Genomic DNA, 26569 nt, shown 5'->3' on the forward strand with positions numbered 1-26569 from the left:
TTTTTTTTTTTTTTTTTGAGACAGAGTTTTGCTCATATTGCCCAGGCTAGAGTACAGTGGTGCAATCTCAGCTCACTGCAACCTCCTCCTTCCAGTTTCAAGCGATTCTCCTAAGCTTCCCAAGTCGCTGGGATTACAGGTACCCGCCACCACGTCCAGCTAATATTTTTTGTATTTTTAGTAGAGACAGGGTTTCACCATGTTGGTCAGGCTGGTCTCAAACTGCTGACCTCATGATCCACCGTGCCCAGCCTGTATGTCTCATTTTTTAAAAAGGCTTAATAACATTTTATAGCATGCCCCTCCAAATTTATCTATCTTCCTCCTATTTTGTCCTTTTATCAGTAAGTTAGCTAAGTAGGCTGTTTCAGTTAAAAATCCAAGTTTCAAAGTTTTTTAGCAAAGTGGTTTATTCATTCAAGCAAGAACTAAAAAATATACACAAAAATACTTTCCCCGGGACAAGAAGAGAAAGTTCACTTTAAAACCTATAGTTACATACACCAGTAAAAGTTACTTAATTTGAGCTTTTCATTAGCCTCTCAATGTTAAGCAACTCTAGAGTAGACAATTGCCTGTATTTATATTTGTCATGATTAAATCAGGAAGTGTTCACAAAAAACCACTCAGTTCTCAGTACATCACATGCCAAAAACATGTAATTAGAAATGCTAGATTCCAGTCTACCAGCTTGCACAATTCTTCTCCCTTTTCTCCTCATCCTATTTAGAAACAAAGTCTTATAAGCAGAGCCTGAAGAAGACTAGCAATAAAGACCTGCGACCTCCTTGTTCTGAAAGGAAAAGGCAGTGAGACAGAATGGTCCCTGGGTGCACCCTAGAACAATATAGCACAACAGAGGAAAGGAAAATAAATGCAGCTTGTGATCCCAGAAACCCTTCCTCCTCCCACTCATCCCCTAGAAACAACTCTCTGCATGATGAAAAGTATGCTAATTAATTAGCATTTCACATTCTGGGTCCATAGAGCCCACTAAAAAGAAGGCATTCCTACTTCAAACATGCTGTTTCAATGCATACAAATAAATAAAAATTCATCAGAAGAATTAAGATTCACCTCCTTTTTCAAAGAATTTACTGAATTAAGTAAGGGTGGGCACTGTGGCTCACCTGTAATCCCAGCACTTCGGGAGGCCAAGGTGGTCGGATCACTTGAAGTCAGGAGTTTCAAACCAGCCTGGCCAACACTGTGAAACTCCGTCTCTACTAAAAATACAAAAATTAGCCGGGCATGGTGGTGCACACCTGTAATCCCAGCTACTCGGAAGGATGAGGCATGAGAATCGCTTCAACCTGGGAGGCAGAGGTTGCAGTGAGCCAAGAAGGCACCACTGCACTCCAGCCTGGGCAACACAGCAAGGTTCTGTCTCCAAAAAAACAAAAAAAACAACAACAAAAAAAGAATTCATTGAATTAAGTTTAATAACCACCTTTGGTCCCACTTGCTCACAGTCAAGTAAACTATCTTTGATTTCTCTCCTACCTTTCCTCTAAACTTGAGCTAGCTTTCAATTTTGTACTCATTAAAGCACAATCCCAATTAAAGACTTAACATTTTCCCTCTTTCACAAAAGCCAAACCCAATAAAATGAGAAGCAGAAAGCAGAGAACAGATGAAACACAGATTTCTGAAGTTATATCGATGTGGCTTCAAAAGTATCCCTGCTCTGCTACCATTAACTGTGAAACCTTGGACAAATTATTTGGATTACATCTTCAGGTTCTTCACAAAGTCTTTGTGAGGATTAACAGAGATAATCCACAAAATAACCCACAAAGCACAATGCATGATGCATAATTAGCACTTGAGTGTTATTAATAACAGCAGAGGGATAAGCAGCATCAAAAACAATCCTTGGTCAGGCACGGTGGCTCACGCCCATAATCCCAGCACTTTGGGAGGCTGAGGCAGGCAGATGGCTTGAGCCCAGGAGTTCAAGGCCACAGCTTGGGTAACATGGCTAGACCCTGTTCTCAGACACCAATTAAAAGTGATCTGACTCTCTACAAAAAAATACAAACATTAGCTGGGCTTGATGATGTGCACCTGTAGTCCCAGCTACTCAAGAGGCTGAGGGAGGAAGATTATGAGCCTGGGAGGTGGAGGCTACCGTGAGGTAAGATTACACCACTGCATTCCAGTCTGGGTTGACAGGGCAAGGAGCGAGACCCTGTCTCTAAACAAAAACAAAACAAAACAAAAAAAAACAAAGAAGTAGTAAAAATGTTTACCCCTACAGGGGATTTGGCACATTGTGAACATTTATAACACAAAGATTCCCATGTATTTAAACTGAATGAAAAAGACCATCTCTGGTTACAGTGTTTCTATGAATATGCTCAAATATAATGAGGCTGGAATTTTTATATAAAAAAGCAACATGAAAATGTTTATTTTCAAGGTCCAATTTAAAGCTATGATGTCTTACAGGGCATTAAATGCTAAGAATCCAGAATATTCCATATTAACTCTACTATTTCTCTTAATGTCACTTTCCCTCAGAGGGAAATGAGAAGGAATAATGAAAATTCTTTTTTTTTTTTTTTTAAGACAGGGTCTTGCTGTATCGCACAGGCTGGAATGCAGTGGCATGATCTCAGCTCACTGCAACCTCTGCCTCCCAGGCCCAAGCAATCCTCCCACCTCAGGCTCCCCAGTACCTGGGACTACAGGTATGTGCCACCACACCCAGCTAATTTTTGTATTTTTTGTAGAGACTGGGTTTCATCATGTTGCCCAGGCTGGTCTTGAACTCCTGAGCTCAAGCCATCCACCCGCTGTGGTCTCCCAAAGTGCTGGGATTACAGGCATGAGCCACCACGCCCAGCCAAAAAGTCTTCATTGTTGTTGTTGTTGAAGGATATAAGAGAATATGAGGAGATGTCCATTTAACTAAAGTCATACATATGTTATCAGCACACTAATTTTAAAAACTTAAAAATACTTGGAAGAATTCATATAATAAGCACTTCAGACAATGCTTTAAAACAAAAGTTCCCTTCATAGAGAATGAATAATAATTCAAACTGCTTGCTTCTCCATTTATAATTTAATGTTGATACAATGATCTACAGTGACACAAGAGGAAGATCATTTTCAATTAGTGTCTGAGAGCAAGTTGGCAAATATGGAACTTATCTCAGAGCTGACACTTTTAAGATTAAAAAGGGGACAGGCATGACAGCTTACATCTGTAATCCCAGCAATCTGGGAGACTGAGGCAGGAGGACTGATTGAGCCCATGAGTTTGAGACCAACTTGGGTAACACAGCAAGACCCCATCTCTACAAAAATTTTTAAAACTTAGCTGGGCATGGTGGCACACATCTGTACTCCCAGCTCCTCAGGGGAACTGCTCGAGTCTAGGAGGTCGAGGCTGCGGTGAGCCATAATGACACCACTGCACTCCAGCCTGGGCAACAGAGCAAGACCATGTCAAAAAAAAAAAAAACAGATCAAAAAGGGGTCTAGAAGTGGGACATAGTGGTGCCTGCCTGTGGTCCCACTTATTTGGAAGGCTGAGGCAGGAGGATCATCCTACACAGGAGCCTAGGAGTTTGAGGCTGCAGTGAGCCAAGACAGCACTACTGCACTCCACCCTGGGCGACAGCACAAGACATTGTCTGATGTTTTTTTGTTTTTGTTTTTGTTTTAAAGTATGGTTGGGCGCGGTGGCTCATGCCTGTAATCCCAGCACTTTGGGAGGCCGAGGCGGGCAGGTCACAAAGTCAGGAGTTCAAGAGCAGCTTGACTCTTGAACTGCAAGAGTTCAAGTGAACTCTTGATCCTCCTGCCTCAGCCTTCCAAATAGGTGGGACCACAGGCATGCACCACTATGACCCACTTCTAGATCCCTTTTTGGTCTGCTTTTTTTTGAGACATGGTCTTGCTCTGTTGCCCAGGCTGGAGTGCAGTGGTACGATTATGGCTCACTGCTCCCCGCCTTGACCTCCTAGGCTCGAGCAATTCCCCTGAGGAGCTGGCAGTACAGGTGTGTACAGGTATGGTGAAACCCTGTCTCTGCTAAAACTACAAAAAAAAATTAGCCGGGCGTGGTGGCAGGTGCCTGTAATCCCAGCTACTCGAGAGACTGAAGCAGGAGAATCGCCTGAACCCAGGAGGCGGAGGTTGCAGTGAGCCGAGATTGTGCCACTATACTCCAGCCTGGGCGACAGAGTGAGACTCCATCTCAAAAAAAAAAGTTAGGCCAGGCGTGGTGGCTCATGTCTACAATTCCAGCACTCTGGGAGGCCGAGGCTGGTGAACTACCTGAGGTCAGGAGTTCGAGACCAGCCTGGCCACATGGTGAAATCCCATCTTTACTAAAATTACAAAAACTCAGCTAGGTGTGGTGGTGGACACTTGCAATTCCAGCTACTTGGGAGGCTGAGGCAGGAGAATCTCTTGAACCTGAGAGGCAGAGGTTGCAGTGAGCCAAGATTGTGCCATTGCACTCCAGCCTGGGCAACAAGAGTGAAACTCCATCTCAAAAAAAAAGAAAAAAAAGTTATTTCCACTAAGTTGAATGCATGTTCATAATAGTACCCTATTAAGATATATAAAGCTTTCATTTATATTCACAAATATCCTAGCTTTGATTTATTGGCATTCTAATTATATGCATGGCCTGGAGGAAAAATGAAGATATAGTCTTTTTTTTTTTTTTTTTGAGACGGAGTCTCGCTCTGTCGCCCAGGCTGGAGTGCAGTGGCCGGATCTCGGCTCACTGCAAGCTCCACCTCCCAGGTTCACGCCATTCTCCTGCCTCAGCCTCCTGAGTAGCTGGGACTACAGGCGCCCGCCACCACACCCGGCTAATTTTTTGTATTTTTTAGTAGAGACGGGGTTTCTTTTTTTTTTTTTTTTTTTTTTTTAATTATACTTTAAGTTCTAGGGTACATGTGCATGACGTTTATATCATGTATAACTCCCCAATGCAATCCCTCCCTCCTCCCCCCTCCCCATGATAGGCCCCAGTGTGTGATGTTCCCCTTCCCGAGTCCAAGTGATCTCATTGTTCAGTTCCCACCTATGAGTGAGAACATGCGGTGTTTGGTTTTCTCTTCTTGTGATAGTTTGCTAAGAATGATGGTTTCCAGCTGCATCCATGTCCCTACAAAGGACGCAAACTCATCCTTTTTTATGGCTGCATAGTATTCCATGGTGTATATGTGCCACATTTTCTTAATCCAGTCTGTCACAGATGGACATTTGGGTTGATTCCAAGTCTTTGCTATTGTGAATAGTGCCGCAATAAACAAGAGACGGGGTTTCACGGTGTTAGCCAGGATGATCTTGATCTCCTGACCTCGTGATCCGCCCGCCTCGGCCTCCCAAAGTGCTGGGATTACAGGCTTGAGCCACCGTGCCCGGCCTAGATATAGTTTTCTTAATGTTGGTCTGGAGATACTTTACTAGGGATGAAAGGAAGGTTAGGACTCCTGGGAAGGTAGAGATAAAAAGAAGCTCCAGGCTCTTAGAAGGGCAGGAAGGATAGTAGAGGATAGGCTTTTAGAATTTTAGTAGAAAAAAGAATTAAGAAAATAAAATCTTAGGCTTAGCACAAGATTGTTAACCAGAGAGCAATTCTGCTCACAACAGATGAGAAGCTACTTTTTTTTTTTTTTTTTTTTTTTGAGACAGAGTCTTGCTCTGCCACCCAGGCTGGAGTGCAGTGGCCGGCTCTCAGCTCACTGCAAGCTCCGCCTCACGGGTTCACGCCATTCTCCTGTCTCAGCCTCCCGAGTAGCTGGGACTACAGGCGCCTGCCTCGTCGCCTGGCTAGTTTTTTTTTTTTGTATTTTTTAGTAGAGACGGGGTTTCACCGTATTAGCCAGGATGGTCTCGATCTCCTGACCTCGTGATCCGCCCATCTCGGCCTCCCAAAGTGCTGGGATTACAGGCTTGAGCCACCGCGCCCGGCCATGAGAAGCTACTTATAGACAGAGGCATTGTTGTTCATCAGCCTTTCTGCCTACCATCCCAACCATGCACATCACAGTTCAGCCACTCTCCCAAATACACGTATAACATTATTAATTGCAATATACATTACATACTATTTATGTGTAGTATGTGTATAATATATATGTTTATACTACGTATTTAAAATGACTCTTCTGCTGTGGAACACCTGTCACTCCTTTGTTCAACTGCTGAACATCTTTTTATTTTTTTAAATTAAGACAGTTCAAGTGCTGTTTCTTCTCTAAAGCCTTTCCTGATTCCATTCACTTTCCAGTCCCACCACCATAACCACCTCTCCACCCATATTTGACTGTACTTGAGGGCAAGAACTGTGTTTTATTTACTAATATATTCACAGTGCTTTGTAGTCCATTAACCCTTTGCAGAATGAATAAATCAATAAATAAATGAATGGATCAATACTGAGTAACTGAGCCAGGCGCAGTGGCTCACACCTGTAATCCCAGCACTTTGAGAGTCTGAGGTGGGCGGATACCTTGAGGTCAGGATTTCGAGACCAGCCTGGCCAACGTGGTAGAACCCCATCATTTAGTGGAGACGATATAGGGACAAAGTTTGAGTGGTCCAGATAATCAAACCAGCCACAGCATTCCCTTGAGCCAAAGCCTAATCCACAGCAAGGCCCTAAGTTGCTTCAGTTCTATCAAGGCAGAGAGAGGTGACAAAGCTACAGAAGCAAAGTTTGAAGGTAGCAGAGGTGGGTTCATGAGGTTTAAGTAAAGAGGCCATCTTCATAACATAAAAGTAAAACATGAAGCAGCAAATGCTTATGCAGAAGCTGCATGCAGCCAGTTATCTAGAAGATCTAGCTGATCTATCTAGATCTTCCTTCATCACCTTCATCAGATGATCTATCTAGAAAATCAGATCTACCTTCATCAATGATCTATCTAGAATTGATCTTCTAGATAGAAGATCATTTTCAATTAGTGTCTGAGAGCAAGTTGGCAAATATGGAATTTATCTCAGAGCTGACACTTTTAAGACTAAAAAGGAGCCAGGCATGACAGCTTACATCTGTAATCCCAGCAATTTGGGAGACTGAGGCAGGAGGATTGATTGAGCCCATGAGTTTGACACCAACCTGGGTAACACAGCAAGACCCCATCTCTACAAAAATTTTTAAAAACTTAGCTGGGCATGGTGGCACACACCTGTACTCCCAGCTCCTCAGGGGAATTGCTCGAGCCTAGGAGGTCAAGGCGGGGGGCAGTGAGCCATAATCGTACCACTGCACTCCAGTCTGGGCAACAGAGCAAGACCATGTCTCAAAAAAAAAAAAAAAAAAAAAAAAAAAAAAAAAACAGACCAAAAAGGGATCTAGAAGTGGGTCATAGTGGTGCATGCCTGTGATTCCACCTATTTGGAAGGCTGAGGCAGGAGGATCATCCTACACAGGAGTCTAGGAGTTCAAGGCTGCAGTGAGCCAAGACAGCACTACTGCACTCCAGCCCCTGAGTGACAGTACAACACATTGTCTTTTTTTTCCTTTAAAAAAAAAAAAAAGTATGGCTGGGCGCAGTGGCTCATGCCTGTAATCCCAGCACTCTGGGAGGCCGAGGTGGGCAGGTCACAAGGTAAGGAGTTTAAAAGCAGCTTGGCCAATATGGTGAAACCCTGTCTCTACTAAAACTACAAAAAAAAATTAGCCGGGCGTGGTGGCAGGTGCCTGTAATCCCAGCTACTCGAGAGACTGAGGCAGGAGAATCGCCTGAACCCAGGAGGCGGAGGTTGCAGTGAGCCGAGATTGTGCCACTATACTCCAGCCTGGGCGACAGAGTGAGACTCCGTCTCAAAAAAAAAAAAGTATGGCCAGGCACGGTGGCTCATGCCTGCAATCCCAGCACTCTGGGAGGCCGAGGCTGGTGAATTACCTGAGGTCAGGAGTTCAAGACCAGCCTGGCCAAATGGTGAAATCCCGTCTTTACTAAAATTACAAAAACTCAGCTGGGCGTGGTGGTGGATGCCTGTAATTCCAGCTACTTAGGAGGCTGAGGCAGGAGAATCTCTTGAACCTGAGAGACAGAGGTTGCAGTGAGCCAAGATTGCACCATTGCACTAAAGCCTGAGCAACAAGAGTGAAACCCTGTCTCAAAAAAAAAGTTATTTCCACTAAGTTGAATGCATGTTCATAATAGTACTCTATTAAGAGATATAAAGCTTCAATTTATATTCACAAATATCCTAGCTTTGATTTATTGGCATTCTAATTATATGCATGGACTGGAGGAAAAAATCAAGATATGGTTTTCTTAATGTTGGTCTGGAGATACCTTGCTAGGGATGAAAGGAAGGTTAGGACTTCTGGGAAAGTAGAAATAAATGATCAATGATCTACCTAGAATTGATCTTCTAGGTAGATCATTGATGAAGGTGGCTACACTAAACAGATTTTTTTTTTTTTTTTTTTGAGACAGAGTCTTGCTCTGCCACCCAGGCTGGAGTGCAGTGGCCGGATCTCAGCTCACTACAAGCTCCGCCTCCCGGTTTACGCCATTCTCCTGCCTCAGCCTCCCGAGTAGCTGGGACTACAGGCGCCCGCTCCTCGCCCGGCTAGTTTTTTGTATTTTTAAGTAGAGATGGGGTTTCACCGTATTAGCCAGGATGGTCTCGATCTCCTGACCTCGTGATCCGCCCGTCTCGGCCTCCCAAAGTGCTGGGATTACAGGCTTGAGCCACCGCGCCGGCCAACAGATTTTTAATGCAGACAAAACCTTCTATTGAAAGAAGATGTCATCTATGATTTTCATAGCTACAGAGGAAAACTCAATGTCTAGTTTCAAATCTTCAAAGGACAGGCTGACTCTGTTAGAGTCTAATGCAGCTGCTGACATTAGGTTGAAACCCATGCTCATCTTCCATTCCAAAATCTGCAGAACCCTTAAGAATTATACTGAAGCTACTCTGCACATGCTGTATAAATGGAAAAAAAAAAAAAAAAAAAAAAACCTGGATAATGGTGCATCCCTCTGTTCACAGTGTGGTTTACTAAATATTTTAAGCCCACTGTTGAGAGCCACTGCCCAGGAAAAAAAGATTCCTTTCTAAATATTACCACTCACTGACAATGCACTAGTCACCCCAGAACTCTGATAGTGATATACAAGGAGATCATAGTTGTTTTCATGCCTGCTAACACAGCATCCATTCTGCAGTCCATAAATTAAGGAGTAATTTTGACTTTCAAGTCTTATTATTTAATAAACACATTTCAAAAGGCCATAGAAAGTGATTCCTCTGATGGATCTGAGCAAAGCAAACTGACTGGAAAGGATTTACCATTCTAGATGCAATTAAGAACATTCGGCCCAGCCTGGTGACTCACACCTGTAATCCCAGCACTTTGGGAGGCCAAGATAGGCGGATCACCTGAGGCCAGGAGTTCAAGACCAGCCTGGCCAAAATGGCAAAACCCCATCTCTACTAAAAATTACAAAGAAATTAGCTGGGTGTGGCGGCAGGCACCTGTAATCCCAGCTACTCGGGAGGCTGAGGCAGAAGAATCGCTTGAACCTGGGAGGCGGAGGGTGCGGTGAGCCAAGATCGCACCACTGCACTCCAGCCTGGGCGATAAGAACAAAAACTCCGTCCAAAAAAAAAATACGAATAGTCATGATTCATGGGAGGAGGTCAAAATAGCAACATTAACAGGAGTTTGGAGGAAGTGGATTCTAACCCTCATGGATGACATTCACAGGTTCAAGATGTCAGTGGAGGGAGGAACTACATATGTGTTGAAAATAGCAAGAGAACTAGAATTAGAAGTGGAGGCTGAAAATGTAATCGAATTGTTCTACCTTCATAATAAAATTTGAAAGGATGAGGAGTTGCTTCTTATGAATGAGCAAAGAAAATGGTCTCTTGAGATAGAATCTATGCCTAGTGAAGATGCTAAGAACATTGATGAAATGACAACAAGGAATTTAGAATATTACATCAACTTAGTTGTTCAAACAGCAGGAGGGTTTCAGAAGATGGATTCTAATTTTGAAAAAGGTTCTACTGTGGGTAAAACACTATCAAACAGGGGCGCATGTTCTCAGGACCTCTTGAGATTAGCCTCAGGCAAAGAATATTTATTTAAAAATTTTTAAATGCTATCAAACAGTATTGCATACTATACAGAAATCTTTCATGAAAGGAAGAGTCCATCAACGTGGAAAAATTCATTGTTGTCTACTTTAAGAAATTGCCACAGCCACCCCAACCAGCAACCACCATTCTGATCAGTCGCCAGCAACATCAAGGCAAGACCCTCATTGGCAAAAAGAGTGACTTGCTGAAGGCTCAGATAACCATTAGCATTTGTCAACAATGATTTTTTTTTTTTTGCTTTTGTCACCCAGGCTGGAATGCAGTGGCACAATCTCGGCTCACTACAACCTCCACCTCGTGGGTTCAAGCGATTCTCCTGCCTCAGCCTCCCGAGTAGCTGGGATTATAGGCATGCGCCACCATGCCCGGCTAATTTTGTATTTTTAGTAGAGATGGGGTTTCTCCATGTTGGTCAGGCTGGTCTCGAACCCCCAACATCACGTGATTCACCTGCCTCGGCCTCCCAAAGTGCTGAGATTACACGCATGAGCCACCGCACCCAGCCTAGCAAAGAAGTATTTTTAAATTAAGGTATATGCAATATTTTCAGACATAATGCTATTATTGCACACTTAAAACACTACAGTATACTACTATAAATATAACTTTTACATGCACTGGGAAACCAAAAATTTCATGTGACTCATTTTATTTCAATATTCATTTTATCACAGTGGTCTGGAACCTAACCCGCAATGGTCTGGAACCATACCCTTCAGGGTATGCCTATAATTATTTTAGAACCCTCTGTCTCAATAATCCCATTCCTGGAAAATATATCTGGACATGGAGGGCAAGAGTCAAGTTAACCAGTAAGAAAGGTTTGGGTCAGTAGAAACAAAACATGTCAATTTTCAGGATAATGAAACTGGAAACGCCTAAAAGAAACAAATAATGCTTTGAATCTATGCCAAGATTATAGTATGATGCAAAGCTGCGTATTTGCAATTTAGGTAACTATCATTACAGTACATCCGGGACCTAGAGATCTGGAACACCTCAAAAAAATAAGTAAATAAAAACTCTGAATCCTAGGGACACGGTCTGAAAAGCCGAAAATTTCCTTGGATTATAGCTTTAGAAAGTTAATTTTAAAATGAACTGAAATCAAATCTCATAGCAGTCTGTGCCACACTCCTGCTAAGATGATTCTTACTAGGTTCAGTTGAAATGTGTCTTTCCCCACTCCTTCTCCTCTTTAAACTTCTCTCTCAGTTTGAGACCTATTGCCCAAAAATAACCAGTCTTTCCTGACCTATCACACACATCCCAAATCTGTTTTGACCATGTACTCTACAGCTTAGACAAATCACCACCTTTCTTAGTATGGCTTATTGGCCTAGCTGGAAGCCAATTCTTATATCTGTGTAACATTAATTATAAGAAACATAGAAGAGAGTCCTAGTCATTCCAAATTAATGCTGTGAGAAAGACCTCTACAGACAAATAACACAAGCTTCAAAGAAGTGACAATATTTTCATACATATTTTCTTTGATACTCACTTGGGAGGGCATAAGACTTCTTCAAGAAATTCCTCAATCTTATTTACATCCGTTTTGACTTCACTGTTGAAAGTTATAAATGGTGGGTGGGTCCCGGGAGCCAAGTTCTGCAGGTCTGCAGGCTTCCTGTTGGGCAAAATATTGGTCAAAATCAGATCATTTTTTACTCTAAAACACCAATAATACTTTAAATTCTCAAAGTTGGCCAGGCATGGTGGCTTGCATCTGTAATCATAGCACTACGGGAGGCTGAGGTGTGAGATTGCTTGAGCCCAGGAGTTTGAGACCCAGCCTGGGCAACACGGTGAGATCCTGTCTCTACAAAATATAAAAAATTAGCCAGGCATGGTAGTGCATGCCTACAGTCCCAGCTACCAGGGAGGCTGAGGTGGAGGATCACTTGAGCCTGGGAAGTTGAAGCTGGAGTGAGCCATGATTGCACCACTGCACTACAGCCTGGGTGACAGAGAGACCCTATCTCAAAAAGAAAATAAATAAATTGGCCGGGCGCAGTGGCTCAAGCCTGTAATCCCAGCACTTTGGGAGGCCGAGACGGGTGGATCATGAGGTCAGGAGATCGAGACCATCCTGGCTAACATGGTGAAACCCCATCTCTACCAAAAAATACAAAAATCTAGCCGGGCGAGGTAGCGGGCGCCTGTAGTCCCAGCTACTCGGGAGGCTGAGGCAGGAGAATGGCGGGAACCTGGGAGGCGGAGCTTGCAGTGAGCTGAGATCCGGCCACTGCACTCCAGCCTGGGCGACAGAGCGAGACTCCGTCTCAAAAAAAAAAAAAGAAAAGAAAAGAAAAAAGAAAATAAATGAATTGTCCAGGCGTGGTGGCTCATGTCTGTAATCCCAGCCCTTTGGGAGGTAGAGGCAGGTGGAACACCTGAGGTCCGAAGTTTGAGACCAGCCTGGCCAGCATGGTGAAACCCTCATATCTACTACAAATACAAAAAATTAGCCAGGCATGGTGGCGTGTGCCTGTAGTCCCAGCTACTTGGGAGGCTGAGACAGAAGAAGAACTTGAACTCAGGAGGCGGAGATTGCAGTGAGCTGAGAATGTGCCACTGCACTCCAGCCTAGGTGACAAAGCGAAACCCTGTCTGAAAAGAGGAGGGGAGAGGAGGAGAGGAAAAGAGATCAAAGTGGTTCTAAATTTTAAAGTATATAAAACTGAATAAGAAATGGTATTTTTCACCCAGGCATGGTGGCTCATGCCTGTAATCCCAGCACTTTGGGAGGCCAAGGCAGGAGGATCACGATGTCAGAAGTTTGAGACCAGTCTGACCAATATGGTGAAACCCCGTCTCTACTAAAAATACAAAAATTAACCGGGTGTGGTGGCATGCACCTGTAATCCCAGTTACTCAGGAGGCTGAGGCAGGAGAATCACTTGAACCCCGGAGGCAGAGGTTGCAGTGAGCAGAAATCTTGCCACAGCACTCCAGCCTGGGTGACAGAGCGAGACTCCATCTAAAAAAAAAAAGAAATGATATTTTTCGACCGGGTGCGGTGGCTCACACCTGTAATCCCAGCACTTTGGGAGGCCGAGGGAGGCATATCACGAGGTCAAGAAATCGAGACTATCATGGCCAACAAGGTGAAACTCCGTCTCTGCTAAAAATATAAAAATTAGCTGGGTACGGTGCCGTGTGCCTGTAGTTCCAGCTACTTGGGAGGCTGAGGCAGGAGAATCACTTGAACCTGGGAGGCGGAGATTGCAATGAGCCAAGATCGCGCCACTGCACTCCAGCCTGGTGACAGAGCAAGACTCTGTCTCGAAAGAAAGAAAAGGAAAGGGGAAGGGAAAGTACTTTTCCACTAGGTATAATAGCTGTAATAGTATTCTAATAAGAAGCAAAGCTCCACAAAATATATAATTTATGTCAAATTCTTTGATTTTTTTAACCAAAATACAAAATCCATCATTCTCATTCCAAATTAACTAAGGCACTCATTAGAGACAGGGAAAGAATGAGGAGGAAAAAAAGATTTTGGAGAGTGAGTCTCTGGTTTCAACTCTGGCCCCAACTAACTGTGTAAAGATGGGTAACTCATGACTTCCTTGAGCCCTTTTTTCTTTTTCTTTTTGGCAAAATAAAGGAGAAAAGCAGCTGATTCCTGCAGTCATGTTCACCTTTATAAGATTCCAAATTCTGGTGCTATTTCTTTCCCATTATTCATTGAAGTCCAGGCTTAACAAGGAAAAGGATCACCAGATTAGACTATCTAATATCAAAATTACTTCAATATATAAAAGATGGCATAATGAAAGGTAAAAAGCAACAAAGAATGGACAAAGTATTATAGTGAGTGAGAAAAGCTTAAAATCTACATTACCTAAGGATTTTGTCCAAATTCATTTCAAAGGTCATCAAAAACATCAAATAGGTATGGGTCAAAAGAAATTGATAAAAGACAGATAAAACAAGTGAACACATAGAAAAATGTAAAATAGCACAACTATAAAGGGAATTTAAAAGTAAACAATAAGATATCTTCCTGTTTATTAGGAAAAATTGAAAATACCACAACACACTGATAAAGATGGTGAAACTGTTATGCTGACAACTACTAACAGCAAGAAATGTTTGTACTATCTTATTAAAAAAGCAAAATGGCTCACCCAAACCCACCAATGAATCTTAGGATCAAAAAATGAGATGACCAGATATGGTGTGTTTCCTAATGACAAAATATGAAGTATATAATATAGCATCATGAAGTATTCTTACCAAAAAAGTTGACTCAATCTAATCAAGCCTCTGGGGCAGGCTGGGAGCAGTGGCTCATACCTGTAACCTTAGCACTTTGAGAGGCAAAGACAGGAGGATTGCTTGAGTCCAGGAGTTCGAGCGAGACCAGCCTGGACAACATAGTGAGACCCTATCTCTATGAAAAATTTTTTTAAATTAGCTGTGTGTGGTGGCATGTGCCTGTAGCTGAGGCTGAGCCCAGGCAGTCGAGGCTGCAGTGAATGGTGATCACATCACTGCATTTCAGTCTGGGCAACAGAATGAGACCCTGTCTCAAAACAACAACAATAATAACAATAATAACAACAACAAACGAAAGAAAGCAGCCTCTGGGGCAGCTGTTTCTGAAATTGTAAGCCAGGAGATCCTTTCATCAGGTGATCCATGATGTCAGAACTCTTCTTATAACACTAAGGCATCATTTGTCTTCTTCACTCTCATTCTCCTCTCATGCACATATAGGTAAAGTTTTCCAAATTTACTTGGCTACTTGGTATAAGATATCACAAGGTAATGAATGCAGAAGCAGACACAAGAAATCTCTTCCGAGATGTGCAAAAATGTAAAAGAATGCCACTCTTCTCACTATTTTTTGTTTTGGGAAATACAGTTGTTTTACATTAAAAATGTAATAAGTACTAGGTTCATTATTGTTGTATATTTAAATGAATTAGTAAATAAATATTTTTAAAATTTCTCAGGGTTTTTTTTTTTGAGACCAGTCACCAAAGCAGGAGTGCAGTGGCACAATCATGGCTCACTGCAGCCTTGACTTCCTGGGCTCAAGCGATTCTCTTACCTCAGCCTCCCAAGTAGCTGGGACCAGAGGCACACGCCACCAAGCCCAGCTAATTTTTTAAAATTTTTTGTAGTGATAAGGATCTCACCATATTGCCCAGGCTAATTTCTCGGCTTTAATTTCTAATATAGTAAAATCAGTATATATAACCCACATAACTGAAAGCCGTTTGAGGCCTTCAATAATTTAAGAGTACAAAGGGGTCTTGAGATTATTTACAGGAAATGCAGGGAGGGGGAGAAAGAGAGGACAAAGTTAAATGATACCACAAGGAAGCAATTGCTAAATTCTGGATTTGGGACAATCTACCTTTCAGCTGAATGGCATTTTTACCAGACACAGGTGGGGACTGTTACAGATTAAGAAAAACTTAAGAGACATCACAATCAAACATAAAAAGCAGAAATTGCTTGGATATTGACTTGAACAAACCAACCAAAAATAAAAAGATGTTTTAGAGATAACCAGGGAAATCCCAAATTGTATACTAGGAACTTCAGGAGATAAAAGCATTGTGGTTAGGGAAGAAAATGTCCACATTGTTTGAAGACATACACTGAAGTAAGTAGGGGTGAAATGACATGATGTCTAGCACTTACTTTAAAACATTTCAGCAAAGAAAATAAGAAAATAGGGACAAAGCAAATGTGGCAAGATCTTGATAACTGAATTGGGTTTACGGAGAAGTCTGTTCTATTCTTATGCATGTCTGAAAACTTTCATAATTAAAAAAGCAAACTTATAAAAATGTGTACTTCAAGAAAAGTAATACAACAGCACATTGTTTTAAAGAATGTTTCTCCCTCCTATTATAGCCCAGAGTTGTTTATCTGGTTATTAAGTTAGCCTGCCTGCCTTCCTTCTTCCTTCCTTCCTGACCATAAATGCACAGAATCTGAATAAAATAAAGAATATTGGCTGGACATGGTGGCTCATCCTGTAATCCCAGCACTTTGCAAGGTCGAGGCGGGCGGATCACCTGAGATCAGAGTTCAAGACCAAGCTGGGCAACATGAAACCCCGTCTCTACTAAAAATATAAAAATTAGCTGGACATAGTGGGGCATGCCTGTAGTCCCAGCTACTTGGGAGGCTAAGGCAGGAGAATCGCTTGAACCCGGGAGGCAGAGGTTGCAGTGAACCAAGATCGCGCCACTGCACTCCAGTCTGGGGTGACAGAGTGAGACTCCATCTCAAAAAAAAAAAAAAAGAATATTTTATAGAGAGGTAGGCAGGCAGACAGATCGATAGCTAGATCTCCTGTCTCTACAAAAAATACAAAAATTAGCCAGGCGTGATGGCACATGCTACTTGGGAGGCTGAAGTGAGAGGATCGCTTGAGCCCAGGAGATCGAGGTTGAGATGAGCCATCATCACACACTGTACTCCAGCCTGGGTGACAGAATGAGACTCTGTCTCAAAAAAAAGGGCGGCGGGGCAGGGGCAGGGGGAGGCCGGTGGTTGCAGTTGTACTGAACATGTACAGACTTTTTCTTGTCATTATTCCCTAAACACAGTGTAATGACAACTTACATAGCATTTACCCTGTATTAGGTATTATAACCTAGAGATGATTTAAAGTATATGGGAGGCTATTTTGTAGGTTAATATGCAAATACTATTCCATTTTATATAAGAAACTTGAGCATCTATGGATTTCAGTATCCACCAGGGGTCCTTGAACCAATCCCCCATGGATACCAAGAGATGACTGTAGACCAGGCACAGTGGCTCATGCCTGTAATCTCAACATTTTGGGAGGCCAAAGTGGGCAGATCATCCGAGGTCAGGAGTTCAAGACCAGCCTCACCAACATGGTGAAACCCCATCTCTACTAAAAATACAAAATTAGCCGGGCATGGTGGCGCATGCCTGTAATCCCAGCTACTTGGGAGGCTGAGGCAGGAGAATCGCTTAAACCCGAGAAGCAGAGGTTGCAGTGAGCTGAGATCCCGCCATTGCATTCCAGCCTGGGCAATAAAAAAGAGCGAAACTCCGTCTCAAAAAAAAAAAAAAAAAAGACTTGTTTTTTAATCTGGTCGTATATAAATTGTGATTACCTGGAAAACGATTTTCTCACTCCAAAGTCATAAAACATATCCAATGAACAGTCAATTCAATGCCTAAGTGTAAGTTAATAATATAAGTCTGTTTTTCACAAGTAGTTTTTTTAAGAACAGGGTAGATTAGATAAAGGGGGAAAAGGTCTTGTTAGATATGAGTTCTAAATTTCTTTTCAAAGAATCAATATGTCAGTATGTTCAATGCTTCCCCTTCTACTTTCAAACTTAACTTCCTAGTAAAGCAACCATTTTCGATTACCTGCTCCACCCTGACTCATTCCGATTACCTGCTCCGTCACAACCACGTTTCCGGCCAAACCACTCACCCGGTCACTCTCTTTAAATTAGCCAATCAGAATTAGTTTAGCCTGTGCGGTCTAACCCTAGCCAGTAGGGGAAGGACACAGCAGCAGGGGCCACGTGCATCAGGGATAAGAACCCCTTCCCCTCCCTCGTCCAAGTGTGCGCTCACCATTGCTCCATCTGTAAGAGTGCACCCTTCCATATAAGTAACCTGCCTTGCTAAGAATTAAAAAGAAAATTTTATATTCGAGTGCTATTTCTTTTGCAGCACTGACTCAATGCTTTAAAAAAAAAAACAAAAACCCAAAGAGGGTAGAGGTCGGGTAGGGTATGTGGGATAAAATAAATAACACCTATTACTTCTATAATTAATTATGAAAGTTTTTAAGCTCTCTAAACAAAAAGATTCTTAATTTTTTAAAATTTTTATTCAACTTTTTTCAGAGATAGGGGTCTCCCTCTCTTGCTATGTTGCCCAGGCTGTCCTCAAACTCCTGGGCTCAAGTGATCCTCAGCTGCGAGTAGCTGGGACTAAGGAGCGTGCCACTGTACCCAGCTCCCAAATAAAAATATTTATTGGGAGAGGGAGAAGGTTAGCATATCAGAGAAAGAAGAACCAAGGCTGAATAAAAAGGACTGGCTTGAAGTCCCAAATAGAAAAGCTCTGCCACTTACCAGCTTCATGACTAAGTAAATTACAACCTCTTTGGGTGTAGATTTCCTCTTTTATAAGATCTGCTTTGTCTATAAAGATTAAATCAAATAAGGCCCGTGAAAGTGAACTAAAAGTATGCAAATGAAAGTCATTACCACTTTTAGTATCACATTAACAAAGCATTATGCAGGAAATAAGATTGGCAGTTTTCATTTTAATAGAGCTGATGGTTCATAAATGGTTACCTAGCATTATTGATTGGTAATAAACAAAGTCTGATTAATTTAGAGTTGTATATGCAACCAAGGAAAGTTTAAAAGGGCATATGATTACCAATTTTCCATTCATATTTGTGATTAGTGAATAGTCTATCTTGTTTCAGTTGAAAGGCTATATATACATATATATACACGTGTATTTTTTTTTTTAAATAAATAAAGCGATAAAACTATTTTCTAGGATTCACTGTTGAGGTGGCAGACAACCATGGCAGGTCTTGATTGCAAGGGAAGAATTTGAGAAGAAACTTTAGTGCCTCCAAACGTGTTAGTAGACTTCAAATAAATGGACAAGTTCTAAATAGTAATCTGATTCACTCACAAGCTATATATCAACCAAACAGAATCTAAAATTCTTCAACCTGCAGTTCTCACCTGGCACTCTCAGGCCTCGGGTGTTCTGTTTGACCCACAAAGGCTCATTTTACAGATGTTTCACAGAAACGTAACACTGTAAGAATTGCAGTTTGAGATAAATGAAACTGAGCCGATAGGTAATGGCTAAAAATTTCAAGACATCTTTGATTTACTTCCAAAAAGGCCTTCAGTAAATCTTCAACACTTGATTAAAACTCATTCAAATATTTCCCTTTCGTGACATCAAGAGCAAAGTGCACAGAACTCATGCCTTGCAACAGGGTGCAAATATTCTCGTGTTTTGGGGTTTATTATTTTTACCCGCACTTGTCATGGTAGTCTTTCAGATGAAATAAATTATTCTGTTGTTTCCCATTTTCTTTCTAGATGAAGAAAAGGAAATAAAAACAAAACCGAAAGGAAAAGAAAGGAATGAAAAGGAGGAATCCTATAGGAGCTAATGTTTTCAGAGACTTGAGTGGCTTAATTTCTATTAAAATATAATTCAGTACACTTGCAACAGCTGGAGGAAGCTGGGCTGGTGACTTAGTTCCAGCTGCTCGGTATGAAACGAGTGCAGCATAGCTATAGGACACTAGAGCTGGCTCTTGAAGATGACCTATCTGTAACAAGTCGACTTGCCCAATGAAGAAAAAAGTACTAGGTATGTAGGCCTTATCTTTTAAATTGAGCTCCTTTTTTCTCCAGAAAGAGAATAATAAAAAAAAATTGAGTTCCTTTGAAGGTGCAGATTTTCAAGGCATAAAATTAATTCACACATACCAAAGAGACTACTGGACACTATATAAACATACAACAACAACAAAAAACCTCACAAAAGTTAACACCATCGAATCAGAATTATTTGTTTCAGAACGCTTTACTACTATTAATTATTCTTTATACTACATTTGCTATATTCTGGTTTGACTGAGAGTCAAGTCACTAATTGAATGAATTAATCATGGACTCAACAAAACAAACACACCAAGACTCTTTGTCACTAAGAATTTGTCTTTGTCCCAGTTCAACCAGTTAAAGAATTTTACTGATTTGGATTATTGTTAATTTGTCTACTTTTAATGTCAATATGTGGAGGAATACTTCAAAAAAAAATAGCACCCATGAAAAGATTTCAAATATAGATTCCATAATTCCTTTGTTTTTGTTTTTGAGATGGAGTCTCACTCTGTTGCCCAGGCTAGAGTGCAGTGACGTGTTTTCAGTTCACTGCAGCCTCTGCCTTCCGGATTCAAGCGATTCTCCTGCGTCAGCCTCCCGAGTAGCTGGGACTACAGGCACTCACCACCATGCCCAGCTGATTTTCGTATTTTTAGTAGAGACAAGATTTCACCACATTGGCCATGCTGGTTTTGAACTCCTGACCTCAAGTGATCGCCTGCCCTGGCCTCTCAAAGTGCTGGGATTACAAGAGGGAGCCACTTTGCCCAGCCCAAATATAGATTCTATAATTTTTAACATCTTAATAACAGTTTAGAAGTAAAGTGTATACTGATAACAGGTTTAAAAAAAATTCACTAATAACTCTATTAATTCAGCTCTTAGCAGCCTCAACAGGATGTATCTTCTTTGAAATCGTCTTGAAAAAGAACATAAAGACATAGCAACAAAGTACTCCCTCTCTGTGTGTCTATGTCTCCCTCGTCTCTCAATCACACACACACACATATCCCCACCCACCCACCCACACACACCCCCTCAACCCACACACATTCACACACACACACACACTGGGTACACATGTGATTGTGAATGTAGTCATAAAGCACAATTATCTTGAATTGGACTGTTCTAACAAGTGCTTCACACAGCTCAAGTCAACTTTACAAAGGGGAAAAATGGAGTCTGACTTTCCTGTCTGGCCAGCAGCAGGAAATAGATGATCTCTCTGAAAGACAGGCCTGTTTCATTCCATTTAGTCTCTTGGCATGTGTCATTCATGCTGCTGCTACTGAAGATCATGGAAACTGAACTGATTTCTCAAGTTACTGAAGACTGTTTTCAGAAAGGTGGAACCACAGAGACATGATCATGAAAATAAAACTACCTGAAGAGTCTATTTGGGAATCAGATTTTCTTCTGAGTTTTTAACTGCCTTTTAAGATATGCAGAACTATCAGTTTAATAATTCCATTGTAACATTTTAAACTATTACAAAAGTGAAGTTTTTTTCCCTTCTTTTTTCCTGAATTTAAACATAAGGTGACCGACTCCAAAGAAGACGAGGCAGCTTGCCCAAGGTCCCAGTGAAATCAGTGATAAAGCTCTCTCATACGCAGCCAGGTCTCACTCCTGAAATTTTCTATACTATGCCATGGTTGTTTCCCAACTGATGACATGCCAGAACATCCTTAACTCTACCCTCAATTTTAATATTTTCACTTATATTATCTGAAGCTTTTGTTCAAATCGTTTATGTAAATCGAAATTCTTTGTGAAGCCTGGGCACTTTTCTTATCTAAACGTTCTTTAAATTGCAATATGAACAGAAAATTAGGTTTGGAAATGACTCCCACCAAAGCACTAAGGCTGCTCTGACAGGCAAGTAATGGGAGATTGTTCAAAGCCTCACAAGGGACACATGAATACTACCAGCATAGCCATTAATGCCAACTGAGATTCAAAGAGAACATGTCATACAGTGCCAGAACTAGAAACGGGCTTGTTCTTATGGATGAAATGTCACGTAACAATCATTTTTTTCAAATCATAGAGTAAGCTGCTTAGTAACTCTCAGAGGAGTTCTATTGTTCTCCACTGGTTTATTCTGGAGTCAGTACTTCTCACCAAGATATTAGGCAATTACCAGGAAAAGCAGGAAAATAAGCACTATAGGCACTTTCTCCCCCACAAATTTCTAAAAAGAGTCACATTTAATGTTTTAAGATAAAGAATATATTATGAAAAGTACTACAGGGATGTTTTATTCCTCTATGATAGCTTTCATATATACTGGTGGGTTTTTTTTTTTTTTTGAACCAATGTTCACTTTCTTGAGGTACCTTCTCTTTAAACTTTTGTTTACGACTATAAGTGTGTAAACCCATAGAAAAGATCTGGACGAGGCCAGGCACAATGGCTAAAATCTGTAATCCCAGCACTTTGGGAGGCCAAGGTCAGAGAACTGCTTGAGCCCAGGAGTTCAAGACCAGCCTGGGTAACACAGGGTGACTCTCTTTTTTTTTTTTTTTTTTTTTTTTTGTTGTTGTTGTTGTTGAGACGGAGTCTCGCTCTGTCGCCCAGGCTGGAGTGCAGTGGCCAGATCTCAGCTCACTGCAAGCTCCGCCTCCCGGGTTTACGCCATTCTCCTGTCTCAGCCTCCCAAGTAGCTGGGACTACAGGCGCCCGCCACCTCGCCCGGCTAGTTTTTTTTTTTTAGTAGAGATGGGGTTTCACCGTGTTAGCCAGGATGGTCTCGATCTCCTGACCTCGTGATCCGCCCATCTCGGCCTCCCAAAGTGCTGGGATTACAGGCTTGAGCCACCACGCCAGGCCGACTCTGTCTCTTAAGAATAAAAAATTAGCCAGCTGTGGTAGTAAATGCCTGTAGTCCTAGCTACTTGGGAGGCTGAGGCTGGAGGATTACTCGAGCCCAGGAGCTCAAGGCTACAAAGTAAGCCGTGATCATGCCATTGCACTCCAGCCTCGGTGACAGAGGCAGACTCTGTCTCAAAAAAAAAAAAGAAAGAAAGAAAAAGAAAAAAGGAAAAGATTTGAGAGAATAAAGACTAAACCTAAAATAAATTATCTCTCTGAAGGGGAAGTTGATGACTAGGGGGTAGGGATGGTAAAGACTCATTATCATGTACTACTTGTATAGTTTTAGTTGCCCTAAGAGGCATTTTTTAGATTTACTGGAGACCTATGATTGCTAAAGAAGACCAAAAAATATATGCTTCAATTTCAAGTGCTCTCTACTGTTGATTTTACATAAAGTTCTAGGTAATAAACATATATCTTCTTTGATATTTTCTAATTATAAGGCCCTGAATGCCTACCTCCCATGCACCACTTTTTATATATAAACACTTAACATATACACTTAAACATATACACTTACACATATTTCCACATATACACATAAACATATATATACAAATCTGCAAATATCAATCAACCTATAGGAATAATGCCTTTAAAAAGTCTGCAAATGAAAAGTAACAGACAACTCTGAAATAGCTATAATGGGTTTACTTCCTTTTCTGACCCAGATTCCCATCATTTATGGCGCTATTACTGATATGTATCACAATTAAAGCACTGTATTAAACTATTCAATGAGGGCTTTTTCAAAGCATGGCAGTCAACTCACTGGCTCCAAGCCAAAAATGGAATAGGCGAAATTCATGTATTTTAGGACACAGTAAGGGTGTGTGCCTCGTGGCCCAGTCTGTTTTTAGGAGTTATATTGGGAAACTTCCTTTGTGTATACATGTATAAAAAAACAGTAATAGAAGGGTAACTACATGATTTATTTCATTCTTACAACATCTCTGTCCAACATGAATAAGGTAATGTCTTCCCAAGAGCTTGTAGTTTTAACTCACTATTCCCAAAGTCTTATTTCTACATTTATATACATAACTAAAGGGGTTCCTAGATGACTTTATGGTTTATTTTCTTTTTTTTTTTTTTTTTTTTTTTTGAGACGGAGTCTCGCTCTGTCACCGGGACTGGAGTGCAGTGGCCGGATCTCAGCTCACTGCAAGCTCCGCCTCCTGGGTTCACGCCATTCTCCTGCCTCAGCCTCCCGAGTAGCTGGGACTACAGGCGCCAGCCACCTCGCCCGGCTAGCTTTTTGTATTTTTTAGTAGAGACGGGGTTTCACCGTGTTAGCCAGGATGGTCTCGAACTCCTGACCTCGTGATCCGCCCGTCTCGGCCTCCCAAAGTGCTGGGATTACAGGCTTGAGCCACCGCGCCCGGCCGTATGGTTTATTTTCAATAAATTTTAAAGTCTGTAAAATTTCAAATATATGCACCAGCAGTAAGTAAAAATATATTTTAAGGGAATGATAGGAATCTGAGTACACTAACCTAGAACTGGGAATGGAATTATAGCTATCGGGTAACTATCACCATATGACGCTCAGAAGGGTGACATACATGAATTCTTCCACTTTATCAAGTGATAAGCTGTCAATATTTTTTTCTGGACACTGTTCATGACTTGATATATAATACAGTTTAAATTTGTGTCCTTGCCCAAATCTCGTATCAAATTGTAATCTTCAATGTTGGAAGAGGGGCCTTCTGGGAGGTGACTGGATCACAAGGGCAGACTTCCCTTGCTGTTCCTGTGACAGTGAGTGAGTTCTCATAAGATCTGTTTGTTTAAAAATGTGTAACTCCTCCCCCTTCTCTCTTCTTCCTTCTCTGGCCATGAAAGACGTGTCTGCTTCCCCTTTGCCTTCTGTCATAATTGTAAGTCTCCTGAGGCCTCCCCAGTCATGTTTCCTGTACAACCTGCAGAACTGTAAGTCAATTAAACCTCTTTTCTTTATGATTTACCCAGTCTCGGGTAGTTCTTTATAGCAATGTGAGAACAGACTAATAGTTTTAAAAACAAGTATAATAGCAAATCATGTTGTGACACTTGCATCTAGAGGAATCCACTGCCAAATCCTAGATTTTTCCATTAATATAACTATTCTTAACTCTTGATTTAAATCTTTTGGGGAAGGGGATGTATCAATGTTCTTCACCTCAGACCTGTTTGCTAAAGGTTAGAATACACATTCCTGAATAAAACAGAGCTTTCTATTCATCATGGCTCTTCTCAGCCCTCTCCACTATGGAAAATAAGCCATAAAGTCATCCAGGAGAGAAAGCTGCAAACAACTCTTCACTTAGCAAGAACAGACATGGGGCCACAGATAATTGCTCTTATTTTACAATACATTTAAACAAATATGATTAAAATCATGCTATAGAAAATTATTGCTATTCCCTGAAAAGTAAATTAAATGAAATTGACAACAATGGTATTCAACCTCCTAAAAATCCTTGTCTTTAAAGATCCAGATTATATAGGTCACATGTTTAACACATTTGGGGCCAAGATGATGTCTGCTTAGAAAGTTCTTCATGACTCCATGTTTACACTGGAAAAAAGAAGTCAAGGATTTCACTGGATCCACACTAACACTTGGCTCCTGGTGCTGCTCATGAAATTTAAGGTAAACATACAAAAGTTCCTAAAAAAGATTGAGTACCACATGCAGTATACTGACAGAGTGACTTGTCCAAAATAGTTATATACAAGTTAAGTTTGTCCCAAAACCAGCAGAACTTTAATACAATATATTTCCTTTAGAGAATACATGCCATCAAGGTGAAAATAGGATCAAACCGAAAAGAAAGTTCAGCTTAAGTTGACTGCAAACTGCGACCATGTCTTACCTTTTCAGGTCAACAGTCGTCACACTAAATACAACTCCTTTGAGCCAAAGAATCATGAAGAGCCTCTGGGAAAAGGGGCAGTTCCCTATGCTTTCACCATCACTGCCAGCCTGGAAAACAGAATTAAACATTAAAAAACAAGGTCAAAGTGATGATACTCAACATGACATGACTTTTTCTGAATTTTAATCAAGAGTACAAGAAGCCAGGAAAAGTTACATTGTGGAAGGAAGAGTAGAAATTTGGGTCTTTATTATTTTGTCTTTTCATTAGCCATTTTTTTTTCTTTTTTTGAGACAGGGTCTCCTTCTGTCACCCAGGCTGGAGTGCAGTGGTGCGATCTCAGCTCACTGCAACCTTAACCTCCCAGGCTCAAGCAATCCTCCCATCTTAGCCTCTCAAGTAGCTGGGGGCTACAGGCACGTACCACCATCCTGGCTAATTTTTAATATTTTTAGTAGAGATAGGGTTTCACCACGTTATCCAGGTTGGTCTTGAACGCCTGGACTCAAGTGAACTACCTGCCTCAGCCTCCCAAAGTGCTGGGATTACAGGCATAAGCCACTGCACCCAGCTAGCACTAGCCTCTTTCTTTTCTTAAAAATGATCAGTCTAGGGCCAGGCGTGGTGGCACAGGCCTGTAATTCCAGCACTTTGGGAGGCCAAGGCAGGAGGATCACAAGGTCAGGAGTTTGAGTCCAGCCTGGCCAGTATGGTGAAACCCGTCTCTACTAAAAATACAAAAATTAGCTGGGTGTGGTAGCGGGTGCCTGTAGTCCCAGCTACTTGGGAGGCTGAGGCAGGAGAATCACTTGAACCCGGGACACGGAGGTTGCAGTGAACTGAGATCACACCACTGTACTCCAGCCTGGGTGACAGAGAGATACTCTGTCTCAAAAATAAATAAACAAATAAATAAATAATAAAAATGACCAGTCTAGTATACTACTGCCCAAGAGAACTTAATGCATGATGGAGATGATCCATATTGCCAATGTCCAATATGGTAGCCATTAGCAACATGTGGCTAGGGAGTACTTAAAATGGGGCTAGTTCAAGTGAACTGAATTTTTTTGTTTCATTTATTTTAAATTATAGTCATGCATCACTTACTGATAGGGACACATTCTGAGAAATGTGCTGTTAGGCGATTTTGGCATTTTACAAGCATCACAAGGTATGCTTACACAAACCTAGATGATATAGCCTACTACACATCTTGTCTACATGGTATAGCCTAGTGCTCCTAGGCTACAAACGTGTACAGGACGTTACTGTACTGAATACTGTAGGCAAATGGAATATAATGGTAAGTATCTGTAC

General features: G+C 41.5%; 1 protein-coding gene across 1 annotated transcript in view; it reads right to left on the reverse strand.

Moving 5' to 3' along the window:
• CLIC4 (chloride intracellular channel 4) overlaps nucleotides 1-26569 on the reverse strand; it is a 101386-nt gene that overhangs the window by 18260 nt on the left and 56557 nt on the right. The window contains exons 2-3 of the mRNA XM_033227770.1: nucleotides 25247-25356; nucleotides 11609-11734 (exon numbers count right to left, since the gene is read on the reverse strand). Coding sequence (XP_033083661.1) covers nucleotides 11609-11734; nucleotides 25247-25356 — 236 coding nt within the window. The remainder of the gene's footprint in view (nucleotides 1-11608; nucleotides 11735-25246; nucleotides 25357-26569) is intronic.

Source organism: Trachypithecus francoisi, unplaced genomic scaffold (assembly GCF_009764315.1).
Source record: "Trachypithecus francoisi isolate TF-2019V2 unplaced genomic scaffold, Tfra_2.0 Lachesis_group12, whole genome shotgun sequence".
NCBI lineage: Eukaryota > Metazoa > Chordata > Mammalia > Primates > Cercopithecidae > Trachypithecus > Trachypithecus francoisi.